The sequence below is a fragment of the Diadema antillarum genome, unplaced genomic scaffold (genome assembly GCF_040938485.1).
Source record: "Diadema antillarum isolate AM-2024a unplaced genomic scaffold, OU_Dant_1.0 scf00000117, whole genome shotgun sequence".
In the NCBI taxonomy this organism is placed as follows: Eukaryota; Metazoa; Echinodermata; class Echinoidea; order Diadematoida; family Diadematidae; genus Diadema; species Diadema antillarum.
The window spans coordinates 1,616,262-1,641,210 of record NW_027271006.1 but is presented as its reverse complement, the minus strand read 5'-3'; the positions used below and the strand labels follow the sequence as shown (position 1 = coordinate 1,641,210).

The 24,949-nt window shown below is 43.3% G+C and overlaps 1 protein-coding gene across 1 annotated transcript in view; it reads left to right on the top strand.

The window, feature by feature from the left end:
• Positions 1-23,918, top strand: part of LOC139719941 (teneurin-3-like) — a 48,953-nt gene extending 25,035 nt beyond the window's left edge. Inside the window, exons 6-29 of the mRNA XM_071631321.1 lie at positions 811-1,051; positions 2,453-2,670; positions 3,356-3,502; positions 3,868-4,386; positions 5,088-5,186; positions 5,984-6,178; positions 7,097-7,309; positions 7,830-7,976; positions 8,730-8,952; positions 9,584-9,703; positions 10,272-10,557; positions 11,007-11,280; positions 11,788-11,928; positions 12,814-13,063; positions 13,751-13,983; positions 14,709-14,866; positions 15,344-16,275; positions 16,748-16,923; positions 17,545-17,792; positions 18,380-18,553; positions 19,150-19,278; positions 19,692-21,291; positions 21,499-21,650; positions 21,984-23,918. Of these exons, the coding sequence (XP_071487422.1) occupies positions 811-1,051; positions 2,453-2,670; positions 3,356-3,502; positions 3,868-4,386; positions 5,088-5,186; positions 5,984-6,178; positions 7,097-7,309; positions 7,830-7,976; positions 8,730-8,952; positions 9,584-9,703; positions 10,272-10,557; positions 11,007-11,280; positions 11,788-11,928; positions 12,814-13,063; positions 13,751-13,983; positions 14,709-14,866; positions 15,344-16,275; positions 16,748-16,923; positions 17,545-17,792; positions 18,380-18,553; positions 19,150-19,278; positions 19,692-21,291; positions 21,499-21,650; positions 21,984-22,778 (7,670 nt within the window). The 3' untranslated portion in view covers positions 22,779-23,918. The remainder of the gene's footprint in view (positions 1-810; positions 1,052-2,452; positions 2,671-3,355; positions 3,503-3,867; positions 4,387-5,087; positions 5,187-5,983; positions 6,179-7,096; positions 7,310-7,829; positions 7,977-8,729; positions 8,953-9,583; positions 9,704-10,271; positions 10,558-11,006; positions 11,281-11,787; positions 11,929-12,813; positions 13,064-13,750; positions 13,984-14,708; positions 14,867-15,343; positions 16,276-16,747; positions 16,924-17,544; positions 17,793-18,379; positions 18,554-19,149; positions 19,279-19,691; positions 21,292-21,498; positions 21,651-21,983) is intronic.
• The last annotated feature ends 1,031 nt before the right edge of the window (positions 23,919-24,949 follow it).

The window sequence follows — 24,949 nt, the reverse complement described above, 5'->3', positions numbered from 1 at the left end:
CCCCGCCCCACACACACGTGTACACACACACAAACACACATCCCTAGACACTTAACAGACATAGAACCCATCTTTTTCCATGTTATTTTATGTTACTTCAGAAACTGCCAACTGCTAAAAGCATTCTTGCTAAAAATATCTGGCACATTGTTTCACACCTGATGTTGATTTGCTACCTGTGTGATCACTGTATTAAAGTAAATCACATGTTTCTTTTTGACTCAGCGCCCCTTTGAGATTTTAGCCGCACAGTTTGGCATTGTTTAAAGTGTCTGACACTCTTTATCAGGTGCAGTAGACAGTGACTCCAGTGAATATGTCTAGATACCAATGTGATTGTAGCTAGCACTTGCGACGTTCATTGAGCAAGGAATATGGCATGCCCTGCTGACTCTGAAAAGAATCTTGGAACGGATGCGCCTGGTAGCAATGTAAACATTAGAAATTGAGGAGTAATTTATCTGTGAGATAATAGAAGTAATTGAGGTGTAGATGAGGAAGGGGGAGCAGATAATTAGAATGACATGCATTTTGCTCATTGCCCTGAATTAAACAGACATTTGCTCCTACTGATAATGCTTTGATGTATTATCGGCCATAAAACTGACATCACAAGTAGATCATATCAGTGCATGTTTGTTGTTTTAAAGGGTGGATTATTGAACGGAGGTAAACATGCAGAAAAAGTTGTGAAAGAAATCTAGTACAAAGCACTCTTCAAAATACACTTCACATCAATTTTTAAATGTATGGTTCTCTGAAGTAGTAAGAAACATTTTCGATGATGGTTTCTTTTTCTTTGTCATCCAGAAAACCAATACAACTCGATAGGCGATCCCAACTCACTACGGCGGCAGGGGCTGTCAAACACCGCTTCGCAGACTTTACCTGGGGCCAGCGGGGTCTACCTCCAGCCCCGGACAGGCAACATCATCCACGCCGTACCCATGTTAGCCACCTGTGACCTGGCCACCTTGCACACCACCAGCACACTGGCAACCAACAGCAGTACCCTCAATGAGCTCAACAACCCCAGGCACAGGCAAGACAGGTGCATGGCATGACCCTGGGATGTAGCCTGTTCATCCATTCATCTCCATCCCTCCCATACCGTCCTTCCATTCTCTATTCCCCCTTCTCCCTCCAGTTCATCTTCCCCGTCTGCTTTTCCCATTCCCTCTTCTTATTTTCTTCTCTCAATTCCTCTTCCCATTCTCCTCCCCTTCTCTCTTCCTCCCCCACTTCCTCTTCACATTCCCTCTTACCATTCTCTTCCCTCATATTCCCTTCCCATTCCCTATCTTTACCTTATCCCATTCCCTCTCCCCATTCCCTTTTCCCTTCTCCCCGCCCATACCATTCCCATTTTCTATTCTCTCTCTTAATTCCCTCATCGTATTCCCTTTCCCCTTCCGACCTTACCATTCATTCTTCCCATTCCCTCTTACCACTCCCTTCTCCCATTCTCTATTTCCATTCCCTTCTCCCATTCCCTTTTCCCATTCCCTTCTCCCATTCTCTCTTTCCATTCCCTTCTTCCATTCTCTCTTTCCATTCCCTTCTCCCATTCCCTTTTCCCATTCCCTTTTCCCATTCCCTCTTCCCATTCCCTTTCCCATTCCCTTTTCCCATTCCCTTTTCCCATTCCCTTTTCCCATTCCCTTTTCCCATTCCCTTTTCCCATTCCCTCTTTCCATTTGCTCTTCCCATTCTCCCCACCCCCTTCTTTCCTCCTCTGCATTTCCTCTTCCCATTTCCTCATGCTATTCTCTTCTATCATATTACCAGCCCATTCTCTATCCTTGCCTCATTACATTCCCATTCCCTTCTCCCTTCTCCCTTCCCATACCATTCCCATTTTCTATTCTCTCTTATAATTCCCTCATTGTATTTCCTTTCCCATTCCCTCTTCCCATTCCCTTCTACCATTCCCTCCACCCATTCTCTTGTCCTATTCTCTCCTCCCTTTCTTTCCTCCATCCACTCCTACCATTCCCTCTGCCCATTCCCTCTTCTTATTCCCTCATCTTATTCCCTTATCTCATTGCATCTTGTCATTCCCTTCTACTATTCCCTCCACCCATTGTTTCCTCCTATTATCTCCTCCCTTTCTTTTGCCCATTCCCTCATCCCATTTCCATTCTCTCTCCCAGTTCCTCCTCCTGTTCCTTAATTCCCTTAACCCATTCACTTTTGCTTATCTTCTGCATGATTTACTATACCCTGCTTGGGCAGTGCTTCAGACTTGGTGATGTGGATTTTGTAATGAAGTGTTGCATGTACATTCAACCTATCATGTCTTTTTAGCCATTTTATGTTTCAGACTGATATATAGCAATGTATTAATGAATTTCAGAATTAGAACTCAAAGGTTGAACTCAACATAAAAATTGAATAAGAAGATCAGAACAAACTAAATGAATTGTTTGCATTCTCCTTGGTTTAACTTTAGGTTGTTTGAGTACCCTCTTGGCGTGGGCTCCGGTATCCACATGCCGGTCTACCCCGGTGCCATGTGTGGCGACAAGCGCACCGGGGACAGAGAGGAGGAGAAGTACCCCCAAAACCCACAGAAGTACACCTGTAAGGACCACATGTCCTGGCGCTGTCTAGCTGTGGTCCTGGTCCTACTCACCGTGGCACTCTTAGCACTGGTCACATACTTTGCAGGTGAGTCCTGTCGCATCTCGTTCTTGTCTTCATTGTTGTTACATAGACTCTTCCCTTCCTTGTTATCTAGGCCCTGATGAGTAAATGGCATCTTTGGGGCTGAATTATGAATCAGGGTGGAACATCTTCAACAGAAATTTGCAATCATTATAAGTTGCAATAATAATTTGCAGTAACTATATCTGCTGCCAATGAATGTAAGCATATATATTGATGCCAATTTGTTATTATAAATCAATATACTGATAATGAATAAGTCATTAATTTTAAATTTAGAGTGTTCTAAGTTGTTGCCATGGTAACTGTTACTTCTGCAACTAACAAAATAATTGCTAACATCTTCATGAAATGGACTGCAGGAGAAACTGCATTGGAGCATCTCTACAGGAAACGTCCACATACTGGTAAATCTATTCTTGTTTGCATGACTAAAATATCATAGTGCTTTGCCAGTGATCATTAATGCCTTTAGGCACTGTCTTTGATGTCTTGGTCAAACTTCATGTGAGGATCCTCAGATAGGATAAATGTGTCTTGATGTAGAAGCCAACCTTTCCCCATGTGAGAACAAGTCCCAGTGATGTGATATCATGATCAGTATATCTGTTGCATGGCAACCCTCAACCCGTCTCTCTCGATCTCCATCTTCCCCACCTCCTGTTCGACGTGATTTGCCATCGTCCAGTGACCCTAAGTCGACCAATGTCCAGTGTGCCCAACCAAGTCAATGTGGACACGAGACCAACACCCGACATGGGATCTGGTAACCCCGGTAACAGTGGCATGACAACGAGAAAACCCAAGAGACCACACCCCCCATCCAACGATATTGGTAAATGTCGACCGTTGTGTGTCTTTATTTTCACACTGCATCATTGTAACTGCAAGAAGGACACAACTCAGAAAAAAAGAGAAAATGTTCATACCTTCTTGGTTCTCTTGTGACACTTTTGGTCCTAATATGATATTTTTTGGTCATTATGCGACATTTTTGTCCATCAACTGATGATATGACTTTAGAGAAATATCTTTTATATGGACAGCAAATGATATGCACGGTACACATATGAAATTATGCTATATATTGCTCGAAAGACATTTAGAAATTAGCGTAATTACTGTCATCCAGATTGTCATCTATATCTGAAGAAAAATATTCACACTCTGTTCTATACCTGTTTCTTTGCTGATGCTAAGAAATTACGCCGACCAGAGGTACCACAACACCACCCACCCACAATCCAGCGGTTCCATACTCCTTTGGGACTGCGGCGCAGCGCGAGATCCCGCCGGGCCAGTTCTGGACGCTCTTCACGCTCACCGACAGCACGGACCTCATCCAGTTCAACCTGACGCTGTCGCGGCGGAGTGGCTTCGTCGTCTACGGCCAGAGGGGGAGGGTGCCCTCGCACAGTTTCTACGACTTCATGCAGGTCCACGTGGGCACCGGGAGGCGCGGCAGGCGCAGCGTGGGAGAGGACGTTGAGGGAGAGAGTGCGGCGTTGACGTACCACGAAATCCTGCGACTCGGCGGTATGGGCATGGAGAAGGTGTCCAGCAATGCGATCGGTCAGGATGGCAGGGTCAAGAGGTCAAACAGTCACCTGATGCACACGTGGTCCTTCATGGAAGAGCTACAGGCTGGAGAGTGGTACATCGCTGTCTTCAATGATGGTCCCTACGCTGAGGAGGTGAACCTCGTCAGTCGGCACAAAAGTGAGAAGACAACTTTTTTACCTCATGTTTCACATTATATACCTATCACTTGGACATCGGAAGTGTGCTCCAATTCGTTTCTTTTCCTGCAATCCAGGATGTGTTCTTATTGTACCATAACAACAGTTCGTACAAGGCACATAACACTTTTGATATGTTTCCTTATAGGCTACCATAAACATATGATAAAGAATAGAACTGAGAAAGATTTTAGAAGAATGAATGACTTCTTGAATGAGAGCACACATTGGGCAATCATTCCACAAGAGGCTTATTTCCTATTTACATTTTTTCTCCATCCTCATGTTTGAAAACAACTGATAAAGTTTCTTGTTTTTTTTCTTTGAGCGTGTTTCATGCACCACGAGATAGCTTGGCTATGGAATATTATGTAATGCACCGTATTGGGAGAGTTCCTTATGGTTAGCTTTGGTCACTCTCTCTTGGAGTACGTTCTCAAAATGTATTGAGCTAGCTTCTTAGTTGTTTACCTGCACTATTTCACTAGTCACTTAAGTGTTCCAGAAGCTAAAGCTTGCTCTAAATTAGTTTGATGCTGCAGTTGGAGCACCCATATACTGTAAAGCTTATTGGTAAAGTTTCAAGCTATTTGTAGTGCAGTGGCTTGATTGATTACACACTGAATTTTCCGTATATGTACAAATCACAACCCCCCCCCCCCCATTTTCCCTTACTTACAGGTGGGTGGAGCTGTCCGGGAGACTGCAGTGGACATGGGGAGTGTCTGCGTGGCAACTGTCTATGTCAGGAGGAGTATACTGGGGATGACTGCTCCCAAGGTGTGTTCTCTTAACTATCAATGATCTCTCATCATTTTCAACCCAACAATTGTTTCTGCTGTATTAGATAGTCAAACATGCAAGATTCTCTCTTTCTCTAAAGAAAAAAAAATGTATGAACTCGTCCTTGCTTACAAACGATGATATGTCAAAGGTTGAAAAAGGTCAATGAGAAAGTTATGTTGAGCTATAACAAATTTATCCTGCTTTTAATAGGTGCTCTGATAAATTTATTGATATTTCCATACCAGAAAGGATAATGTACCATGTGTCATCAGTGTTCCTGTGAACTCTCCCACAGCCAAAGAGAGGATGATGATGGTGATGATGATGATGATGATAATGATGATGGTGATGATGATGATGATGATGGTGATGATGGTGATGATGGTGCTGATGGTGCTGATGGTGATGATGGTGATGATGGTGATGATGGTGGTGATGGTGGTGATGATGGTGATGGTGGTGATGGTGGTGATGGTGGTGATGGTGGTGATGATGGTGATGGTGGTGGTGGTGGTGGTGATGATTGTGATGATGGTGATGATGGTGATGGTGATGATGGTGATGATGGTGATGATGGTGATGATGATGGTGATGATGGTGATGATGATGATGATAATGGTGATGATGATGATGATACCAGTGCTAGCAATCATGAATATTGTGATCTTTGTGTAGGTTATGATTATGATATTAATGATGATACTAATTGTAAAGATGCTGTTCATAGTGGTATTGATGATGATCGTACTGAGAGTTGTACTAACTGTCTGCATATTACATGATCATCGTAGGTATTTGTCCCGTCCTGTGTTCCGGGCGTGGCCAGTATGTCCACGGCTTCTGCGAGTGCACGGGAGGATGGAAGGGACCGGAGTGCAACATCCCGTGGGACCAGTGTCTTGTGGCAGACTGTAGCAGCCATGGAGTTTGTATGGAGGGAGTGTGTGTCTGCAGCAGGGGATTCACTGGACCGGCCTGTGAAGAGGGTAAGGAGGGGGGCAAAGAGGAATGGCAGGAGCTAGTGGTGGGGAAGGGAGGTAGAGGAAGAGCAGGAATAGGAGAAAGAAGAGGAGAGGAGAGGGTAAAGGGGGATGGTGTAGGGAAGGGGAGAAGGGAAGAGGGAGGGGGAAGATAATGGAAGAAGAATAGGCAGAAGGAATAAAAGGAGAAGGATCTGGAGGAAGAGAAAGGAGAAGGAACAAGGGAAAAAAGGAAAGAAGAGGAAGACGAGATGGAGGAGGAAGGAAGAGGAGGGGTGAATATGAGGAGGAAGAGGGAGGCAGGAAAGGGGAGGATGAAGGAAGGAGGAAGATATGGGAAGAGGAAAAGGGAGACAGGAAAAGGAGGAGGAAGAGCAGGTAGCAGAGAAATGCAGAGAAACAAAGTGGAGGGGAACATAAGAAGGGAGGGGCAGGAGGAGGAGGATTAATAGGAGTAATAAGAAGATGGAAGATTAGGAAGAGAATAAGAAGGAGAAGATAGTGGAGGATGGGCAACTGGTAGATGGTGATGAGGAGACAGGGAAAAGGGTGATAGAGGAGGAGAGAGAAAATTAGTGAGAGGAAGATGAAGAATATGAAGAGGACAGTGTTTTGGTTGATTACCATGACGACCACATTAATGCTTCATAATGATTGAAGTGAGGATGATGGTTATGTTCAGTGTGGGTTTTCAATATCTCATAATCACAAAGTAGAAGCAGTCCTGACTATGTTCATATGATTGTTTCATTCCAAGATACATGTAGTATGTGAAAGTAATAATTACGACCTATTTTTCCTGATAATATTGCTGGATGTTGATGGACATTTGTACCGTTGCGTGTCTCCTTACAGCTTGTTTTCATTCTATATATGCATTGCACTCATTTGTATATCTTACTCTTCTCTTCCAACCCCTCACAGAAGTGTTGGTGGATAACACCCCGCATTGCAACAATGATACGGATTGCTTCAACCACGCACAATGCATCTCTGGAATGTGCCACTGTCTTGAGGGGTGGTCAGGCCCGACTTGTGAGGAGGAGGAGTGCGTCCTGCCCTGTTCCCCTCATGGGGAGTGTGTGGACAAGGCTTGCATCTGTGAAGAAGGCTGGAATGGCGAGCTGTGTGGACTAGGTACAGCTTTATTCCTGCTTCTCCCATTTTAATGTTATGAAAAGCAGGGTGAACAGAGGGAATACTTAGAAGAAAAATGTTGGAGAATGTTTTTCTTATTCACCATGCAGCATAGTGCAAAATTCACACCGTGAACAGAGTGTCACAAAGGTGTATTGTTAACAGAGGTGCTGTGTGGGTGTGACTCTGTTTGTGGTATGTTCTGTGTGTTTTCTTTGCTTTTAGTTAAAGAATAGCAATGCCAAGATTCAATTCATGGGAATGAATGAAAATTTCAGATTCAAACAAATGCAAGTTTTCATCTAGATTTTATCCCTTGTACATATGTGTATTCTGTTTGGACTCCACCTGGTCTAAATTCTAAGTATTTGTTGAGTGTTCATCGCCTTTTAACCCATTGAGGATGGGCTGATTTTGCTACAACGTGCATTTCCCATAGACACCTGTCAAAGTATACTCAAGTCTAGTCTTCAATGGGTTAATAGTTTGTGTGCTTTTTCATCCTCACTCCTGTCAACAGAGGGTTGCCCCTTTGGCTGTAGTGGCCATGGCTCCTGCCAGCAGCTTAATGACACGTGGCAATGTGTGTGTGAAGGCCTCTACCACGGCCCTGGATGCAGCGTCGGCATGGAAACGGACTGCACAGATGAAGAAGACAACGATGGAGGTATACACCTTGCCATCTCTGACACTCACATGACATTTTACTTAGATCTTTATAGAAGATGTGATGTAGATAAAAACTCCTGTGTTAGAATACACTAGATGAGATACAAGCAATGTGATGAAATGGATATCCAGATTTTTAGAAAAAAGAAATATATATATATATATATATATATATATATATATATATATATATATATATATGAAGAGTTTGTTTGCCAAAACCGATAAGTCCATATTTGCCAAATGGAGATATTTGCGATTAAAGGTCAAGAAAAATAAAGAGAATAATAAGAAAATTTTTGCTTCTTTTGACCATAACTTCAAAAATGTACCTTTATATGTTATGACCAATATATCATTTAAAAGGTATTATTTTGTACTCTATGACAGAGACCGTAATTCAAAATCTTGAAAAATGGACTTATCGGTTCTTGCAAACAAACTCTTCATATATATCAGCTGTTTAAATTGTCTCATTACTGTTATTTAACCATACAGTAATCAATTTCTGTCACGAATATGCTTTTCAAAGTAAATTGGTACAGGATCATATATATTTTCGTTTCTAGTATTCGTAAAATTTACACGTATACTAGAAAATATACCTGAGTTTTTGAGTCAATACCATGGGGTTGATGTGGTGAACGTTCGATGTGTGGTGTACTGTTGAACTATGTGCTGGATTAAATTTTGCCATGCCACCTTAAGTCAAGATTCTTGTCTAACACTGTGGTTTCTCTGTACCATGCAGATTTCTTGATTGACTGCGAAGATCCGGACTGTTGCCACACGGCTGCCATCTGCATCGGCGACGCCCTGTGCGAGGCCCCGCCCGAACCCATCGAGATCCTCCAGTCCACCAGTCGACACCTCATGATGACCCCGCCTGTCCTCTTCCACGACCAGGTCAAGTTTCTCATTGAACCCAACAGCGTGCACAGGAGCCCCGCCCAGATCCTCTTCAGCAACGACAGGTATAATGTGCACCATCTTTGCTTTACAAAAACTTCCCATTTTTTTATCTGAAACACATCTAGAGCACAAGGCAGGAATGTGTTCCCTTTAAAGAGGTGTTTGTAAATCAAAGTTATGATGCCAAACAAACTGTTTGTCTTGCCAGTGTCTGTTTTGTTTTGGTAGGAGTGAGATCAATGTCACATCATATAAATTTGTTTAAGTATATCTCACCAAACTGCACTCTGGGCAGTGCAACATAAATATGTCTACAGCTACATATATTTTTATATGAGCGTTTCAGATGATTTACCTTCAGAGGAACATTCATAAAGATTTAATGTGTCATAGGACTTTAGAGTCGTTGATATGTTCGTCCCTAATTGAAATAACAATGAAGACTTAAAATCAGTTAACAATATGCCATTGATAGAGATCATTTTGAACACCAAGCGTTATCCAAAGAACTCCACTACACAGATTTCTTGTTTTTGACCAAGAGCTGTTGCTCTGTTTCTACCTCTTTTGGGGTTGTACAGGCTGAGAAATGATGAATATATTCCACTACCCCATTATCATGCTCCACGTTTACATGATGAGACTTTTGTTTCTTAATCTAACTATCTGTTTCACCACATCTCTCTGATACAGCATTGTTTCTGTTGTTCGCGGAAGAGTGCTGACTCACGAGGGCGAACCTGCGGTTGGGGTCAGAGTTCAGCTGGACAACAGACCCTCCATGGGATTCACCTACACCAGATCAGATGGGATGTGAGTTCATGTTTGCACTCTAGTTGCGATCTGCCAAGCTAGGATCCAATAATAATCCCTTCTAGTGTTTGATTTTCATCAGTTCCACTTCTGTCATTTGCTTTGTGTCAAATGTATCACAGATGTATAGTTAAAGATATATTCCTGCAAAGGAAAACAAAACAAGAGGTCACATAGATTAGTGCATGTAACTACCGGTAATGAAAACACTTTTTCATCAAGTGAAAGTTATTTAATTTTGCTTTCTTTTAAAACCATTCTGAAAGTAAGAGATAGTCTGGGTTTGGTTTTTTTCTGCACCATCTATCCAAGTCCGTAAGTTATTCACATAGAATGATGCAAGCAGTGGTCATAGACACTGTTGAAGTATCAGCCATAACCGATTCATATCGTATCCATGAGTATCTGTATAGATGCCATGAGTGAAATCCACCAGTAAAAATGTCATCTCTGCATATGGAATCCGATGAAATGCATTCAAGTGGCTATTTCTGTTGCATACCCTACAAAAACTTTCAAACATCAGGTGACAAAACTTTTTATATTTTGGTTCTTCTGTCTATCCTAGGTTTGACCTCATGGTGAGAGGAGGTGGTTCCATCTCGCTCTCCTTCGCCCGTCATCCCTTCATCACGGCCCACGTCCCCGTCTACGTTCCCTACAATGACTTTGTCCTCCTGGATGACCTCTGGTTGGAGCTGTTGCCGGGGAGACGGGGTGTGTCCTACTCCACCAGGGAGACGGTGCGCTGTGAGGGTGACGCCTACCTCAGACCGGAGTTCGTCATCCTGCCCCAAGCCCCGATGGATAGCTGCGGGTCTCGCGGTGTGCCAGGACTCGTTCTTGATCAGCAGGTACGGCCATCAACACTGCCTAATTGTACAGGCTGGTGTCCACAGTACATCACCATTTGTAATCCCAATACTCTCTTTTGTTCTGTGCTCCGTGAATGTGTTGGTTTGTATCAGTATTGAAAAGGTCAAATTCACTTGAAGTGTGGCAGAAAGTAACTACAACTATGCAGGTCTGCATGCTGAGAGCCTCGTACAATAGTGCTAAGTCCTAGAATTCATACGTACTGTATGTCCCCTTTTGCAACATAGACGTGATATTATAATTTTACATAAATTTTTACGGAGTCCTGGATTCATTCTATAGGGGACCAAGATAAATAAATGACCCACCCAATAAGGTAGGTTAGCAGAATAAAAAAAAAAATTCTCAGAGACCTCTTCATTCCAGTGATAATTCAGACATGTGCAGCCTTTGACCGCATCTCTGTGTTTTTACCGTTTCTCCCCAGGCGGTCCACGCACAGGTAACTGTCCCCAGCGCAAGGTTGAGTCTGGACTACTACAGCCAGCGGGCGGCAGTCAGCAGTCTGCCGGCCAGCCTCCAGGCCCGACTGACCGGTCCGTCCATCCCCCGTAACCTGAAGCTGGTCCACGCAGTGGTCACCATTGCTGGCCGCAGGTTCCACGATGTCCTTGAACCCCAGCCCCTGCTCAATTACACCTTTTCCTGGGACAAATTCAATGTCTATGGTCAGAAGGTGTATGGAGATGAAGATGCTGTTGGTAGGCACCAACTTCACTTGCTTTTCACCAAAATATTTACTCTAAAGAAGGTTTACATTCGACCTGGTAGGGCAAACATCATGAAGGGATAAGTGGCAGTGTTGCACTTATTTTCTTGTAATTTCAGTCAACCATACTTAATATGTTTGTTTTGCAGCACAAAGTTGTGCATGCCAAAACAGCTGTAAAATAAGCAGTGTGCACCTTTTTGTGTGAAAGAGAGTTTGTCATGATGGTGTTGTTACAACACAAGTTTTTAGGTTCATTTGCTGCTTTGCATGTCAGAGTATTGACTCTGTAAAAACTTTTTAATATTCTGCACATTTATTTGGTATTGGATATATTGTAGAGAGTTTGAACTTTTCATTTCTCCTAAAGTGAAGTCTCCCTTTTCAGAAATCTTTGTTGTGATAGCTGTCATCGTTATTTTCAAACTGTGATGAAAAGAATGCATCCTTGAACATTGCATCCCATTCACTTGTATTTCTTTTTTGCCCATCTGTGCAGTTGCTATTGGTTACGAGTACCACACATGCACAGAGGTGATCTGGGCCAGGCAGTCAACCTCCCTGCCAGGATTCAACTGGGACACAGCGGCACTGGCCGGATGGTCGCTCCCCATGCACCATACCTACAACCCACAAAAAGGTGAGCAGCCAAAAACTCACCATTAGGATCTGCACTGAGAGACATTGATTCAAACAGTTAATGGAGATGCCTTGTGGTGAAGTTGTGAAGAACAAGAACCATCAGACTTTGTAATCATTGAACAAGATTTAAAGGGATGGTACAGTATTGGTGGAGATGAGATTTGGACTTTTAACTTTTTGCAAGACCAAGTTAACACTTATGAAATAGTACAGAGCATACCATTTTAAGAGGAATTCAAAGTTTATTTGATTGAAATCGGGTTTGGAATGACTGAAACAACCAAAAACAAAGTAAAACAAGGCAGTCATAATAAAAGGGTGGGTCCCACTCTTTATTAGAATTGCTCTGTTTTGGATATCTCAGCCATAACAAAACCAATTTTCATCAAATAAACGTTGAATTCCTCATGGAATTACATGCTCTTTCTTATTTTATAAGAGGTTTCTCATTATCTCACCAAAAAATGTTAGAAACCTGAAATTAGGTGTCAACCAAAACTATACGATCTTTTTAAACATAATCATACTGGTGTCACCAATATGAGTGTGATGGAGTGTTAATGGTTGGTAAGCTTGTTCCCCACGAATGTAGAGGTTCTTGTGCCACAACAATATTGAACACAACGACTGAGGTTTCTTTGCTTGTGTGTTTGTTTGTTTGTTTGTTTGTTTGTTTGTTTGTTTGTCTTTGGGAGAGGGGACTTAATCAGATAATAGTAAAAAGTCTTTGCCATTTATTCCTATGTACAGGAACACATAAGGTTAGTATAATATATTACCTGAAATATATTGTATATTACAATTGTATATATATATATATCCTATCTCAAACTACTTTAATTCATACATTCTTCTCTCCTCCCTCCTTTTCCTCACCATCCAGCCATCCTGACCCTCGGCGACGGTTGCCAGGTGAAATACCGCGAGCAACCCCCGGTCATCCAGACCGTCATGGGCAATGGTCGGCAGCGGAACTCGGACTGCGGTCAGTGTGAGGGGAAGGCCAAGGGTACCCGCATCCTGGCTCCCATGGCCGTGGCCAGTGGCCCGGACGGCAGCTACTACGTGGGCGATGCGGACTTTGTTCGTCGTGTCGGCCCCGAGGGCAACGTTACCAGCGTACTCCGCCTTGGGTAAGCTAAAGGGAGCAGCCAATTACACAGTTGTATTCTCATTGATAAAGAAATAGGATGCACTGTATATAACTTTTTGATACATACTTGATCGTAGTTGCTCTGTGAAAATCAAACATATTAAAACATACAAATAAAATCAATTGGTTTTACCTAGTAATTAGAGTCAGTTCTTCTTTCTGTGCCTCTTATTTTTTAATTCTATACGCTTTGAGTAAGGCTTGTCTTTGATCAGTATATTTCTGACTAAAATTACCATGTGAAAGACTTGCAGGTATGAAATTTATAGTAATCCTGGCTACCTTTGTCATATCGGTTGTATTAAATTTGTATTGAGGTAAAATTAGGAGATCAATGTATTCAATATAAAAAATGGAGTCAATTGACATATGCAATATTATTTGATCTAAACTTTTTTTTTGGGGGGGGATTGATTGGAAGATTACAGGCAATAATGTTTAGGACAGCTAAAATAAGAAAAAGATTAACTCCCAAAATGCCGTATATCAGTAGCACCCTTTTTTTGAATGTCAGAGGGATTTCTTTTTAAATAAGATATTTATCACGATGTGTCTTAGGAGTAGTTTTGCTAGAAAGCTGGTTTGTTAGTGGGTTCTAGCTTTTATTTTGCCAGAAGTCATTATCATTTACACCATATTCTTTCGATGTGATTCCTCCCTCCCTTAGCTATATTCCAACCTACAAGTACTACATGGCGGTCAGTCCACTGGACGGCAAGGTCTACCTCTCCGACTCCCAAATGATACAGATCTTCCGTCTCCGTGACAACCAAGACGTCAGCGACATCTCCAACAACGTCGTAGTGGTGGCCGGCACCGGGCAGGCTTGTCCGCCGGTGGACAGCAGCGAATGTGGAAACCACGGAGCGGCCCCTCAAGCAAGATTGATTGCACCAAAAGGTAGGATATCTCCAAAATTTTTCCCACAAGCCTTATCTTTTGAGGACTATCATAGCTCTAGAAAGAAATTCTTCAAAGTAACAGAGAAGGCATCAGCTGTTGAAGTAGACTTGTTTATCTTCTCACCCTGATAAGTGATTTGGCTGAGGCATTTGCCAAATGAAAATAATCCCTGAAGTCATTCTACGTATGCCTCAGGGCGTGTTTTGATTGCTTTTATGATGAAATGAACATTGTGTTTTCACATCCTAAAAGTGAATATATTTTTTTTTCAGAGAGTGTGTGTGTGTGAGTGTTTTAATGAGTTTCTTTTTATACCCCAAGGGAACAAATTCTTTGGGTTTCCCCAATCTCTTGACAATTACGTTTGTTACAAATGTTTGTTCCATCATTATGAGATCAAGTTGCAGCAACTCTGCCAGCAAAGAAGTGATGCAAACATATTTTACTCTAGATTTTGTTGTTGAGACTGCAATGTAGACAAAGGAAAGAACGTAATGAGAGTATTTTGTCCATGAACAACTGAAGTGTGGAAATATGAGTGGAAGTATCACAGTGAAACTTCTGACCAGAATTTGGTGGTACTCCACTAAATGTTTTTGGAAAGTAGCTCAACTTTCTGTCGAAACCGCATCCTTTTTGGTTTGCATCTTTTGTTGAGAAACATAGATGATTAATTTGAGCACATTCTTAAACATACTTTCATTGCTGGTGTCATTGTACAGGCATAGCCGTCAGCAAAGATGGTACCGTGTACCTGGTTGATGGCACCAGCATCCGCAAGATCACCACAGACGGTATCATTCGCTCCTTCCTCGGTACCCCCGGCATCCAGGGACCTCTCAGGCTACCACGGTGTCGTGGTACCATGTCCTTCGACCAGGTAACCATGATTTTTTGTGTGTGTTTTTCGTTGTAATGATGATTTTGTTTTTAGTTGTAATGATAAGAGGTTCTGCTGCATCATGCAGCACATTGTTAATGGTGTGTAAAACCTGTAAATAGAATTGCAAGATATCTGACTTTATCAGATGTCTTTTTGATAAGATTTTCTGTGTTAACTCATAATGTATTGTATCCTTTTTGACTGCTGTAACACGTTGAAATATCCTCTTTACAGCTTGAAATGGAAACAGTTTATATTTTGTAATTTTTATGTTCTATAAGACACAGATTCATTGTATTTTTGGAATTTGAGTTTGCATATGTATATATATGTTTCGATGTGAAAATAATCCAAACCAAAAAAAAAAAAAAAACCCAAACTCTCAAGTAAGTAATAGAGAAATGATGATGGGTCAGCTACTTTCTGCAGTGGTAAGTCATTTGTCTTGTTTGTTCTGTGTTCCTTTCGCAACAGGTCAAGCTTCAGTGGCCAACAGAGATAGCAGTCAACCCACTCGATGATTCTGTCTACGTCGTGGATGATGACATCATCATTCGTCTCGGTCAGGATCAACGTGCGTCAGTCATCGCTGGAGTTCCGTATAACTGTCCCCTGTCGTACACAATAGATCTCGGCCAGGAGGATGGCAGCAACCCAGCAGACATCAGCTCGTATGAATATTTGAAACCGAGGCCCGCTAATGAGGTCTCCCTAGTCATGCCGAGCTCCATCGCCTTCTCCAAGAAGGGCACCCTCTATGTTGCCGAGACAAATCACCGCACCATCAACCGCATCAGCAAGATCACGAGCGACGGTCAGTTGTCGCGTTACGCCGGGAAGGAGCTGACGTGTGACTGCCTGCTGGCCGACTGCGACTGCTTCGCGGGGGACAAGATGTATGCCATGGACTCCATGCTTCATGGTCCCATTGCTCTCACTGTCATGCCCAACGATGACCTCGTCGTCGCCGACCAGGGCAATCTCCGCCTCCGCCGGATCTACCCGCGGACGCCCAAGCACAGAGTCGGCCGCTTCCATGCCTACCAGATCATCTCGCCGGACCGGGAGGAGATCTTCAACTTTGACATGTACGGCATGCACATCACCACCAGGAACGTCATCTCGGAGCAAACCATCTTCAACATCAGCCACTCCGGAATCCTCCTGGATGCTATCGGTGATGCTGCAGGTGTTTCCGTGGTGATACAGCGCAGCTTCCAGGGTCATCCCACCGACATTGCCTTGTCGGGGGTGGGTGTGGTGCTCCGCCTCTCCACTGATGATGCAGGCAGACTACAAGTCATCCAGGACGTCCTTGCTGATGTCACCCATAGGTTTGGTTACCGTGGTGATACTGAGCTTCTGACCGCCCAGTGGGAAGGCCAAAGCTTGAAGCGGATATATGAGTAAGTTCCTCCACTAGTACCTGTAGATTAGCAAAATGTGAAAAGACTTTATAGACTGCAGTGGGGAAGAAGTATGTCTATCTGCTTCAGAGTTTGCGCCATCCCCAAATTTAATTTGTGCAATCCAGTCAGCGTTCATGTTGTTTATGTAATAACTGGTTAAAATGAAGATGTTGGAGTTAGATGATAAACCAGCGACGCCCAGAATACTAGAGAGGAATTTGCTCTTCTTCCCATGCATGCCTCATCTCAGCACAAATAACCCAAAGCTGGCATTGTATTTATTTCTTTTATCCACGGTCCAAGTAGAGAAACAAGTTATTATCAAAATAGAGGAAACATGATTCATACTCTTGTTAGAAAATGTTGAAATAGTAGGTGAGGATAGTGATGTGTTCTGGGATGACTTGTGTGTGGATGTCAGCTGACTAAGATTCACTGTTTCTGTGTTTGATTCATCTGTGGCCATCAGGTACAGCCCTGCTGGTCTCCTAACTTCAGCCAGACGTCTCAACGGCGAGGTGGTCAACCTCAGCACTGTGACAAACTCCACTCTGACGTCGACAACCGCCACCCTGCCGTGGCAGACAAACCTCAAGAACGAGCTGATCCATCTGGGCGGCTACGTCTCCAGCAACTTCAGTCAAGGTAGGGTGATGCTAGGTACCGTTATCTTGAAAACATATTTTTTAGGGTGATGTGGCTTGAGTTTTCTGTGAAGGAGGTCAGAAGTAGAGATCTACTACCAGTTCAGGAACCCAATATGTTCTACCGAGGAATATATTACAATGTGGTATTCAGTGTCTAAGTCTATCTCACCATGTTCTGCCTCTTAACATCATGCACCTGCAAAACTGAAATGAAGTTAATTCAATCTACTGTTGTATTGGCATTTGTCAGGGCACCACAGAGTTAGCAGTGTATATTATATGATGTATCTATCTCATGTCGTTTTACTTTTTGCTGCTGCGAGAAAATAAATTATTTTATCCTGTTGAAAGTTTATGGGGTTGTTTTCTATTGTCACAACTAGACCACCTACTCTTCCTTTGTATTTGTCGTGAACATAGTGTTAGAAAGTTATTAGGTGCTTATGGTTATATACATCCGTCTGCAATCATATTGGGCCCTCGTTTGAAAGCATCATTACTGATGTAATTTGATTGTTCGGAGATGTATGAGAAAACTGTACAACAGAGTAGACTTTCCTCATATGTTTTGATTTTAAAATTCATCTCTCCAAATTTGTGTCTGTCATTTGACTTCCAGCTGACCTCATGGATGCCGTGGTCATCGACCACGACAGGTCCACCAGCATCCGCTTCCCCAACGGGCTCACGGTGCAGACGCAGTCCCAGGTGCACCCGCTGATGGAGAACGAAGTAGAGGGCGCTTTATCCAAGCGCAAGATCAGTCTCCTGGACAACAACCCCCACCGCCTGGACTGGAAGTTCAACGTGCGCAAGGGAGGCGGACGCAACAAGGACAGAGTGCTGATCGTCGGGAGAAAGCTTAGGGTGGGTATATCTGTCTCTCAAAAGAGTTAGAAAGAGTAGGGAAAGAGATAAGATCACACCGCTCCTTCAAATGAAACAAAAAAAACGCAATAGAGTGTAGTCAGCATCAGTTGTGCTTAGTTTAAGTTTTTCTTTACCCTGTGTGATATTGTTGTAACCCAGTATTTTGCTGCTCTAAGACAAAGACACAGTAATATGCAACACATCATCAGCAGTTACATGTAACACTTTCCTTGGACACTGCGTCTGTGATGCTGTAATGTTGAACTTCATCAAATGGAAAGCGGGTTGAGGGAGCTTTTTAATCTGCCCCCAAAGGATGCTGGAGACATTATTTGGACTGCCTCATTACTACTCAGCTGCATAGGATCGGAAAGCTGAGATGATATTCTTTGATTTGTACTCCTGTATTAAATTCTTGTCGCATCATAGTTCACATATTTGCAAGTGTTGGATGAGACACTATTTGAACTACAGTAGTATTGCTCAGCTGCATAGGGAATGAAGATTGAATTGCTGTTGTACCGGTACTATTTATATTCCTTTATTAAATTCTTGGCGCATCATAAAAATTCTCAAATGTGCAGGTGTTGGGTGAGAGTGTGCTGTCCCTGGAGTTCAACAGGTATCTCCGCAAGGACAGCATCCTGGACCCGCAGAACTCGCAGATCCTGGAGATATCGTACAACAACGCCAAGCTCCCCATCGAGTGGAAGCCGGCCTTTGGCTTCATCTTGACCAATGCTTCCTACGACTCTCAGGTGACTAACGCATATGATCACCCACTGACCTTATGACCACGGAGCAGGCAACATCTGTCAAATTAGTGCCAACGATTCTTGTCCCATTGGTCTCTGTACGGGTTGAAAATGATGTTTGAACTTCATTCTTTTGGATGTTTCAGTGCATCTCATTTGTTTCATGGTCAAATCTTTTTTATTGTTTCATGCCCATGACAGAGGAAATTGACTAGAAAAGTCATACTTTCATCTAATGAGGATCTTTGTGAATGTGGTGTCACCAAGAGAGCTAATTTAAATCCACTGGAGATGATATAATTATATGCAAGATACAATAGCGGTTATTTTGTAAAGTCTAACTTCTGCATTTTTTTGTAAATTATCTTTCACTTTGATATACAAGAACTTTCTCTTTAAAACAATCTTGGCACTAAGATATATGTGAGGCAGGCTAAATTTTAATCATCTCTTAGTAAAAGTATATTAGGCCTACTCCATATGTCGTTGAGCCAAACTATATTATGACTGAGGAAGAGACAATCTTTGTGCCATGTCATAATGATGTGCCAAGCATCAGGTCACATGTTCTGAACTCCCGTTCTGATTGGTCCTCACAGGGAAGACTGATCCGCTGGCAGCGAGACCTCTTGTCAGAGGCGTACGGCTACGACTCCTTTGGCCGCCTGAACCGGATCCAGCGCAGCACCAATAGCACGTGGAGGTTCAACTATCAACAAGGCATGCTGGTAAAGACCCTCTCTTCGCTTTTTATGTGCTCAGTGTATTCTGCAAAGTTTTGATGACTGCACATTGCCTGATGTTAAAATTGAAAACAATTCCAAATAAGTTGTCAATAAAATCTGCTTATGAAATATTCCATGTAATACAGTGTTAATTCATAATTCTTCTTTATAACCGTACATGAACAATTTTTTTGTGATAGCAAATATTGAATTTACCTCACTGATTATAGCACCAAATATGCAAGACTTGAGGATATTTTAGGGGAGGGGGATGTTTTGGTTCTCATTAAAATCAGACTTTATGGTGTATATTTTAAGTTCTCATGAATTCCTGTAAGTTTTAGTGATTTTCATATGCATTTTTTAAGCAAGCTAACAAGTTTGATATATTGTGGTTCTCCTTTGTCACATTTCAGCCAACTGAAGTCATACTCCCAAATCAGAGGCAATATGTCATTGCCTATGATGATGCTGGTCACTTGGCAACCGTTACCATGCCATCTGGAAAGCGCCACTTTGTGAATTCCATCGCATCAGTTGGTTACCAAAGAATATTGTATTCAGATGGAAACCAGCCATGGCTGATTGTTGACAAAACAGAGAGTGGTCTACCGCTGCGGCGCTACAGACCAGGCACGAATCGCAGAATGGCGTACGTGTACGACAACAAGGGGCGCATCTCAGAAATCTACTATGACCAGACCAGCATCAAGTACAAGTACAATCGACAGGAGTCGCAGGTCAAACTCCTCGAGCTGCAAGTGGGTGACTTCCAGAATGCCGAGCGTCTGCGATATGACGGACCACTCGTCAGGCAGAAGCTGATTCGCATGAGCGGCTTCGGGGGATTCATGAATGGCAGGTTTGACTACGTCTACGACCGCAGCCTGCGACTGGTCAACATCTTTGCAGAGTTCAACACCACTATTCTTCTGCCCCACAACCGGGCTTACGATCCTCTGTATGGCCGCTTGACCCAGCTGGGTGATTTCAGCATCTCGTATCCAGATGTCACCTTGCAGAACATCACAGACCAGAACTTCCACTTGACAAAGAAGTACGGAGATTATATTCTCTTGCAGAACGTGGGGTACAAAGTAAGGGGAGTGACCGTTGTCAACCTGCAGCTCGAGTACAACGTTGCAAGTCGCATCGTAGGCAGCACGTTGCTTGTCGGTGGTACCAGCCACAAGACTGGCTACAGCTATGACCACAGTGGCCAGTTGATGGAAGTGAGGACGGACGACACGACGGCGTGGCAGTACACATATGATGCCAACGGCAACCTGGCCACGGTCACTCACAGGCAAAACACTACCCAGCTCCACCACAACGAGTTTGACCGCATCACCCGGGTGGGGCAGATCGAGTATGTCCACGATGAGGACGGATTCCTTCTGCGGCGGGGTGGGGAGCGCTTCACCTACGACTCCGGGGGCCAACTGGTTCACGCCTTCCTGCTCAATGTGTATGAGGTCCGCTACAAGTATGACGGTTCCGGCCGGCGCATTTGGCGGAAGGACCACACGGGGCGGCAGATCCAGTATTTCTATGCTGACATCAAGCATCCGCACCGCATCACGCACATCTACGACCGCAGCGTGCAGGAAATCTGGTCCTACGAATACGACCCACAGGGATTCCTCTTTGCAGTGAAACAGCAGCAGCGCCAGTTGTATGTCTGCGTGGACCAGGTTGGCTCACCCATCGCCGTCTTTGACGAGAGCGGGGCCTCCCGCAAAAAAGTCATTTATGATCCGTGGGGGAATGTCCTGCACGATTCCTCACCAGCCTTCATGCTGCATGTAGGCTTCCGAGGAGGCCTCTACGACGCACACACAAAACTGGTTCATTTTGCTGGGCGTGACTACGACTCGCTGAGTGGACAGTGGACTTCAGCTAGAGAGCAGTTCTACGAGGACATCGCCCAACCCAGACAGACTTCGACTTTCAATCTGTACAGTTTCCATGGCAACAACCCAGTCAATCCAACATTGCTGCCAAATTACCTTATGAGTGAGTGTCTGAATCCTTATGTTATACCCTTCTTAGTAAGGTCCTTTGCAGATTATTAAGGATAATGATAATCGTAGTGAATGCAGAAACAACTGACAATGAAATACTCACAGTTTTTATGTTGCTGCGTTGGCATTTGCATTCATTGTGAGTTGTGATATGAGTCTTTTACTAACCCTGTGCTTATTTTTGTGCCTCATTGTGCAGCCCTGGATAATTGGTTACCAGTCCTTGGTTACGACATGGCAAGCCTCGTCCCTCAGATTGATCGTTATGGCAACCTCCTGCATTCGACAAACCTGGGTACATACCAAGATGCAAGTGCCTCACAGAATCCAAGCCTAGTCACTTGGGCAAAGGTGTGTATGCATTCCATCAGCTTCTCTGTCTTCAGGGGATGAGCAGTAGAAGAATTTGCTTCAATTCTGTTAATAACACAACAGCCATGAAATGCTAAATTACTTTGCAATTCTATAAGCAATCTACTTTTATGAATCTTTGTAGTGTTTCCTGATCTTACATTATTGCTGACGTTAATAAAATAAATCATAAAGTGTCTAGTGAAAATCTGTGCATTTGTAAGTATTTTACTCATATTAACATCAAACAGATTGAAGAGATTAAAAGAGTTTGGTTCAGGGAAACTAGTGCAAACTTTCCTCTATTCTTCATCTCATCTTCTTTGTTTCCAGGGAACCTGGGGCTTCGAGCAGCAGGCGATGAAGTCGAGTTACGCTCCCGACATCAACTTCCAGGCCATGCCCAGCAAACATTTTGCAGGAGGTAATGTCCCGCTGGATGTCTCCAGGCAGTCCCACCTGTATGAAGTGCCTGTGAGGTATGCCTCGCTACCAACTCTTCTAGACAAGGAAACACTGCTGGCGGTGTCTGGTGAACGGGTGCTGTGCCAGAGTGCCCTGGATTCCGATCTTTCCGCCTCAAGGATTGCCAGCATCATCAACAACTCCCTGGTGTTGTACCGGTGGCACTACTCTGATGGCCAGCAGGAAGTGCGCTTCCTGGTAAAGTCTGGTATGTGGCAGTACGTCAACGACTTGCGTAAACTAGGCTACGACTTCAACATCACCGACACATCGGAGACGGTGACATTCAATGTGAACTCCGTGAGCGTGTCAGCGCAGCTGTATGACGCTCCTTACGAGCACGTCGTCATCGCGCTCTCGAACAATTACACCACGTGGAAGATATTCTACGGCGTGTCGATGAGGCAGGCGGCGGAGATGGTGCTGGAGACGGCACGGGAAGTAGCAATGCACCAAGCGTGGCTCAACGAGCGCCGCATACTTGCCAGCGGGCAGCGGGGAACGTTCTTCTGGACGAGCGAGGAGAGGATATCCATGTTGCAGAACAATAAAGTGCCCGGCTACGAGGGTCAGTACACGCTGGACCCCATGGAGTATCCAGAAATTGCCTTCGACGGCAACAACATCAAGATTGTGCGATCTGCATCGGAATCAAAAAGGTGATTCTGATTTTAGCACTGACGAAAGAATTTGTCAGATATTTTGGATTTTGAGATTTGGATTCTGAGGTGGAGACCTTCACATTTAATCAACATTATGCATTTTGAGTGCTGGAGACATTGGTGAAGATTAAGCAAATTTTAATCTTGTTGCACATGTAAAGAGGAAGAGAACCAAAACTGTGGCTTGATGTAGGAAGATTGTGCCAAAGGAAGTGATAATGCTACACCTGCGATCCGCAAATTAGTCCAAGTGACAGACTGCAAGGACACAAAGCTATTTTGTCGGAAGAGCGCTCAAAAAAATCACTTCTCTGAGATGGATTTTAACACATATTCATCATGCAATGAGCCAAACGTTGTGAGCGTTCACATTTCATGTGTATTTTTTTTCACCACGCTCCAGAACTATTGTGCTTTGAATGGTGCTGAACATAGTATAAAACATTTTCCGTGTGAAAGATATTATAGAACAGCGTAGTTTTATCATCATTTGTTTTTCCCACTGAGAAATGGCACATACGCCGACTGTGGATGGAAAGTCTGTATGTGGACTGCATCAGTGCCCTGGCAGACAGACAATCTGTGTGAATGCTGCCCTCGCTCGGCAGCTTTGAAGAAGTTGAAGTGCACGGCGAATTGATGCAGTATTTTTGCCGGACACAGTTTTTGTTCTTTCTTCTTTCAAGTCAGCAACTAGCTGAAAACTGAGGGAGTGAAAACGTTCGTAGCATTCGTGGCGTCGCTTTTGGGAAATTTTGCAATTGATTTCAAAAGTAGGAATTGTCTTGATACACACAAAGGCACAATCATTGCTGTGTTGCTGTAACAATCTGTTGCTCGATCAATGTACAATACATGGTCAGTCTTCTGAGTAACAGAAGTATGCCATGATCATGGCCAAGATTTGCACATGGGCAAATGTTTGTACTAATTGTAGAGTCTGAGGTTTCTGAGTATATTGTGGTCACAGCTAAAATTATAGAAGTGAAAAGTACCAAAAATTCCTTTAGTCCCCAGCAAACTAGATGGAGGAAGTATGGAATATTCCCTATCCCTCGAGAGATTTTATCCATTTGTGAGCTTTTAGCATGAGTAGGTTGAGTATAGTTTTGGATCAAAATGACAACTACCAAAATGGTGCCATTTGATGGGGTTTTACTTTTGGTGATGCCTTTGCGCAACTATGGCATGGTCCAGGTGCTCCCGCTTGGACGTGAAGCATGCATGCATCGTGCACTGTAAAGGTTCTTCAAGGTTTTCCCATGATACTGTAAAAGTGGATGTATTCGCGCGACTAATTTTTCACGCTTGGCCGAGCAAGAAGAGATTTGCATGATTTTAATTCCGCGGAATCAAGACATCACGCACAGGAACATATGGCAAGCAAAAATATTTGCGTGCTTTTATTTGCGCGCTAGTTTCTGGTTGCGCGAAATGCGCGAAAATTTCAACACCGTGAAAATTTCCACTTTTACAGTACAGGGCAACCTCATTATAACAAGAATCTTGGGACCACTGAAAATTCCTTGTTATATCTGGTTTCTTGTTATATCAGGGATATAAAACAAAAGAGTGTATTTAGTATGATGGGACCTGCAAAACTACCTGGTTATATTAGGTATCTTGCTATATCCGACCTTGTTATAATGAGGTTCCACTATACTCGATTGAGTAGTGCCAGTGTCCTAGAATTGAGATCCATTTCAGGTAGTGCCATAATTAGTAACCTCATTCAGGACTACAGCGAGCAAACAAAACCCAACTGTCCCTGTGGAAAATACACGGGTGGACCAACAGAAACATTATCCCATCTCGAGTCTTTCAAAGTGGACGCCACGCCTGCGTCCGAGGCGATATGTCATAGATGGTACTTTTTATCTAATGATGATGATTATGATGAATATATTTGATTTGTTCAATCATGTGTCCACTGTGATTCATGATATACTTGTTTGGTGTGTCAGCCATATCTGTGTATCATACGACATTTGGATAGATGACGATATTATTGAAATTGATATCATTATTGTAAGCAAAAAAGTAAATATAGAGGTTTTGGTCCTATAAGTTTGCGAAATATATTATTGTCATCTACCTGGCAGAAGGGTCCCATCATGAAATTTTGATCCCAAAATCAAAGTTTGGTTTGTGGCGTAATTTGGCAAAAGCTTT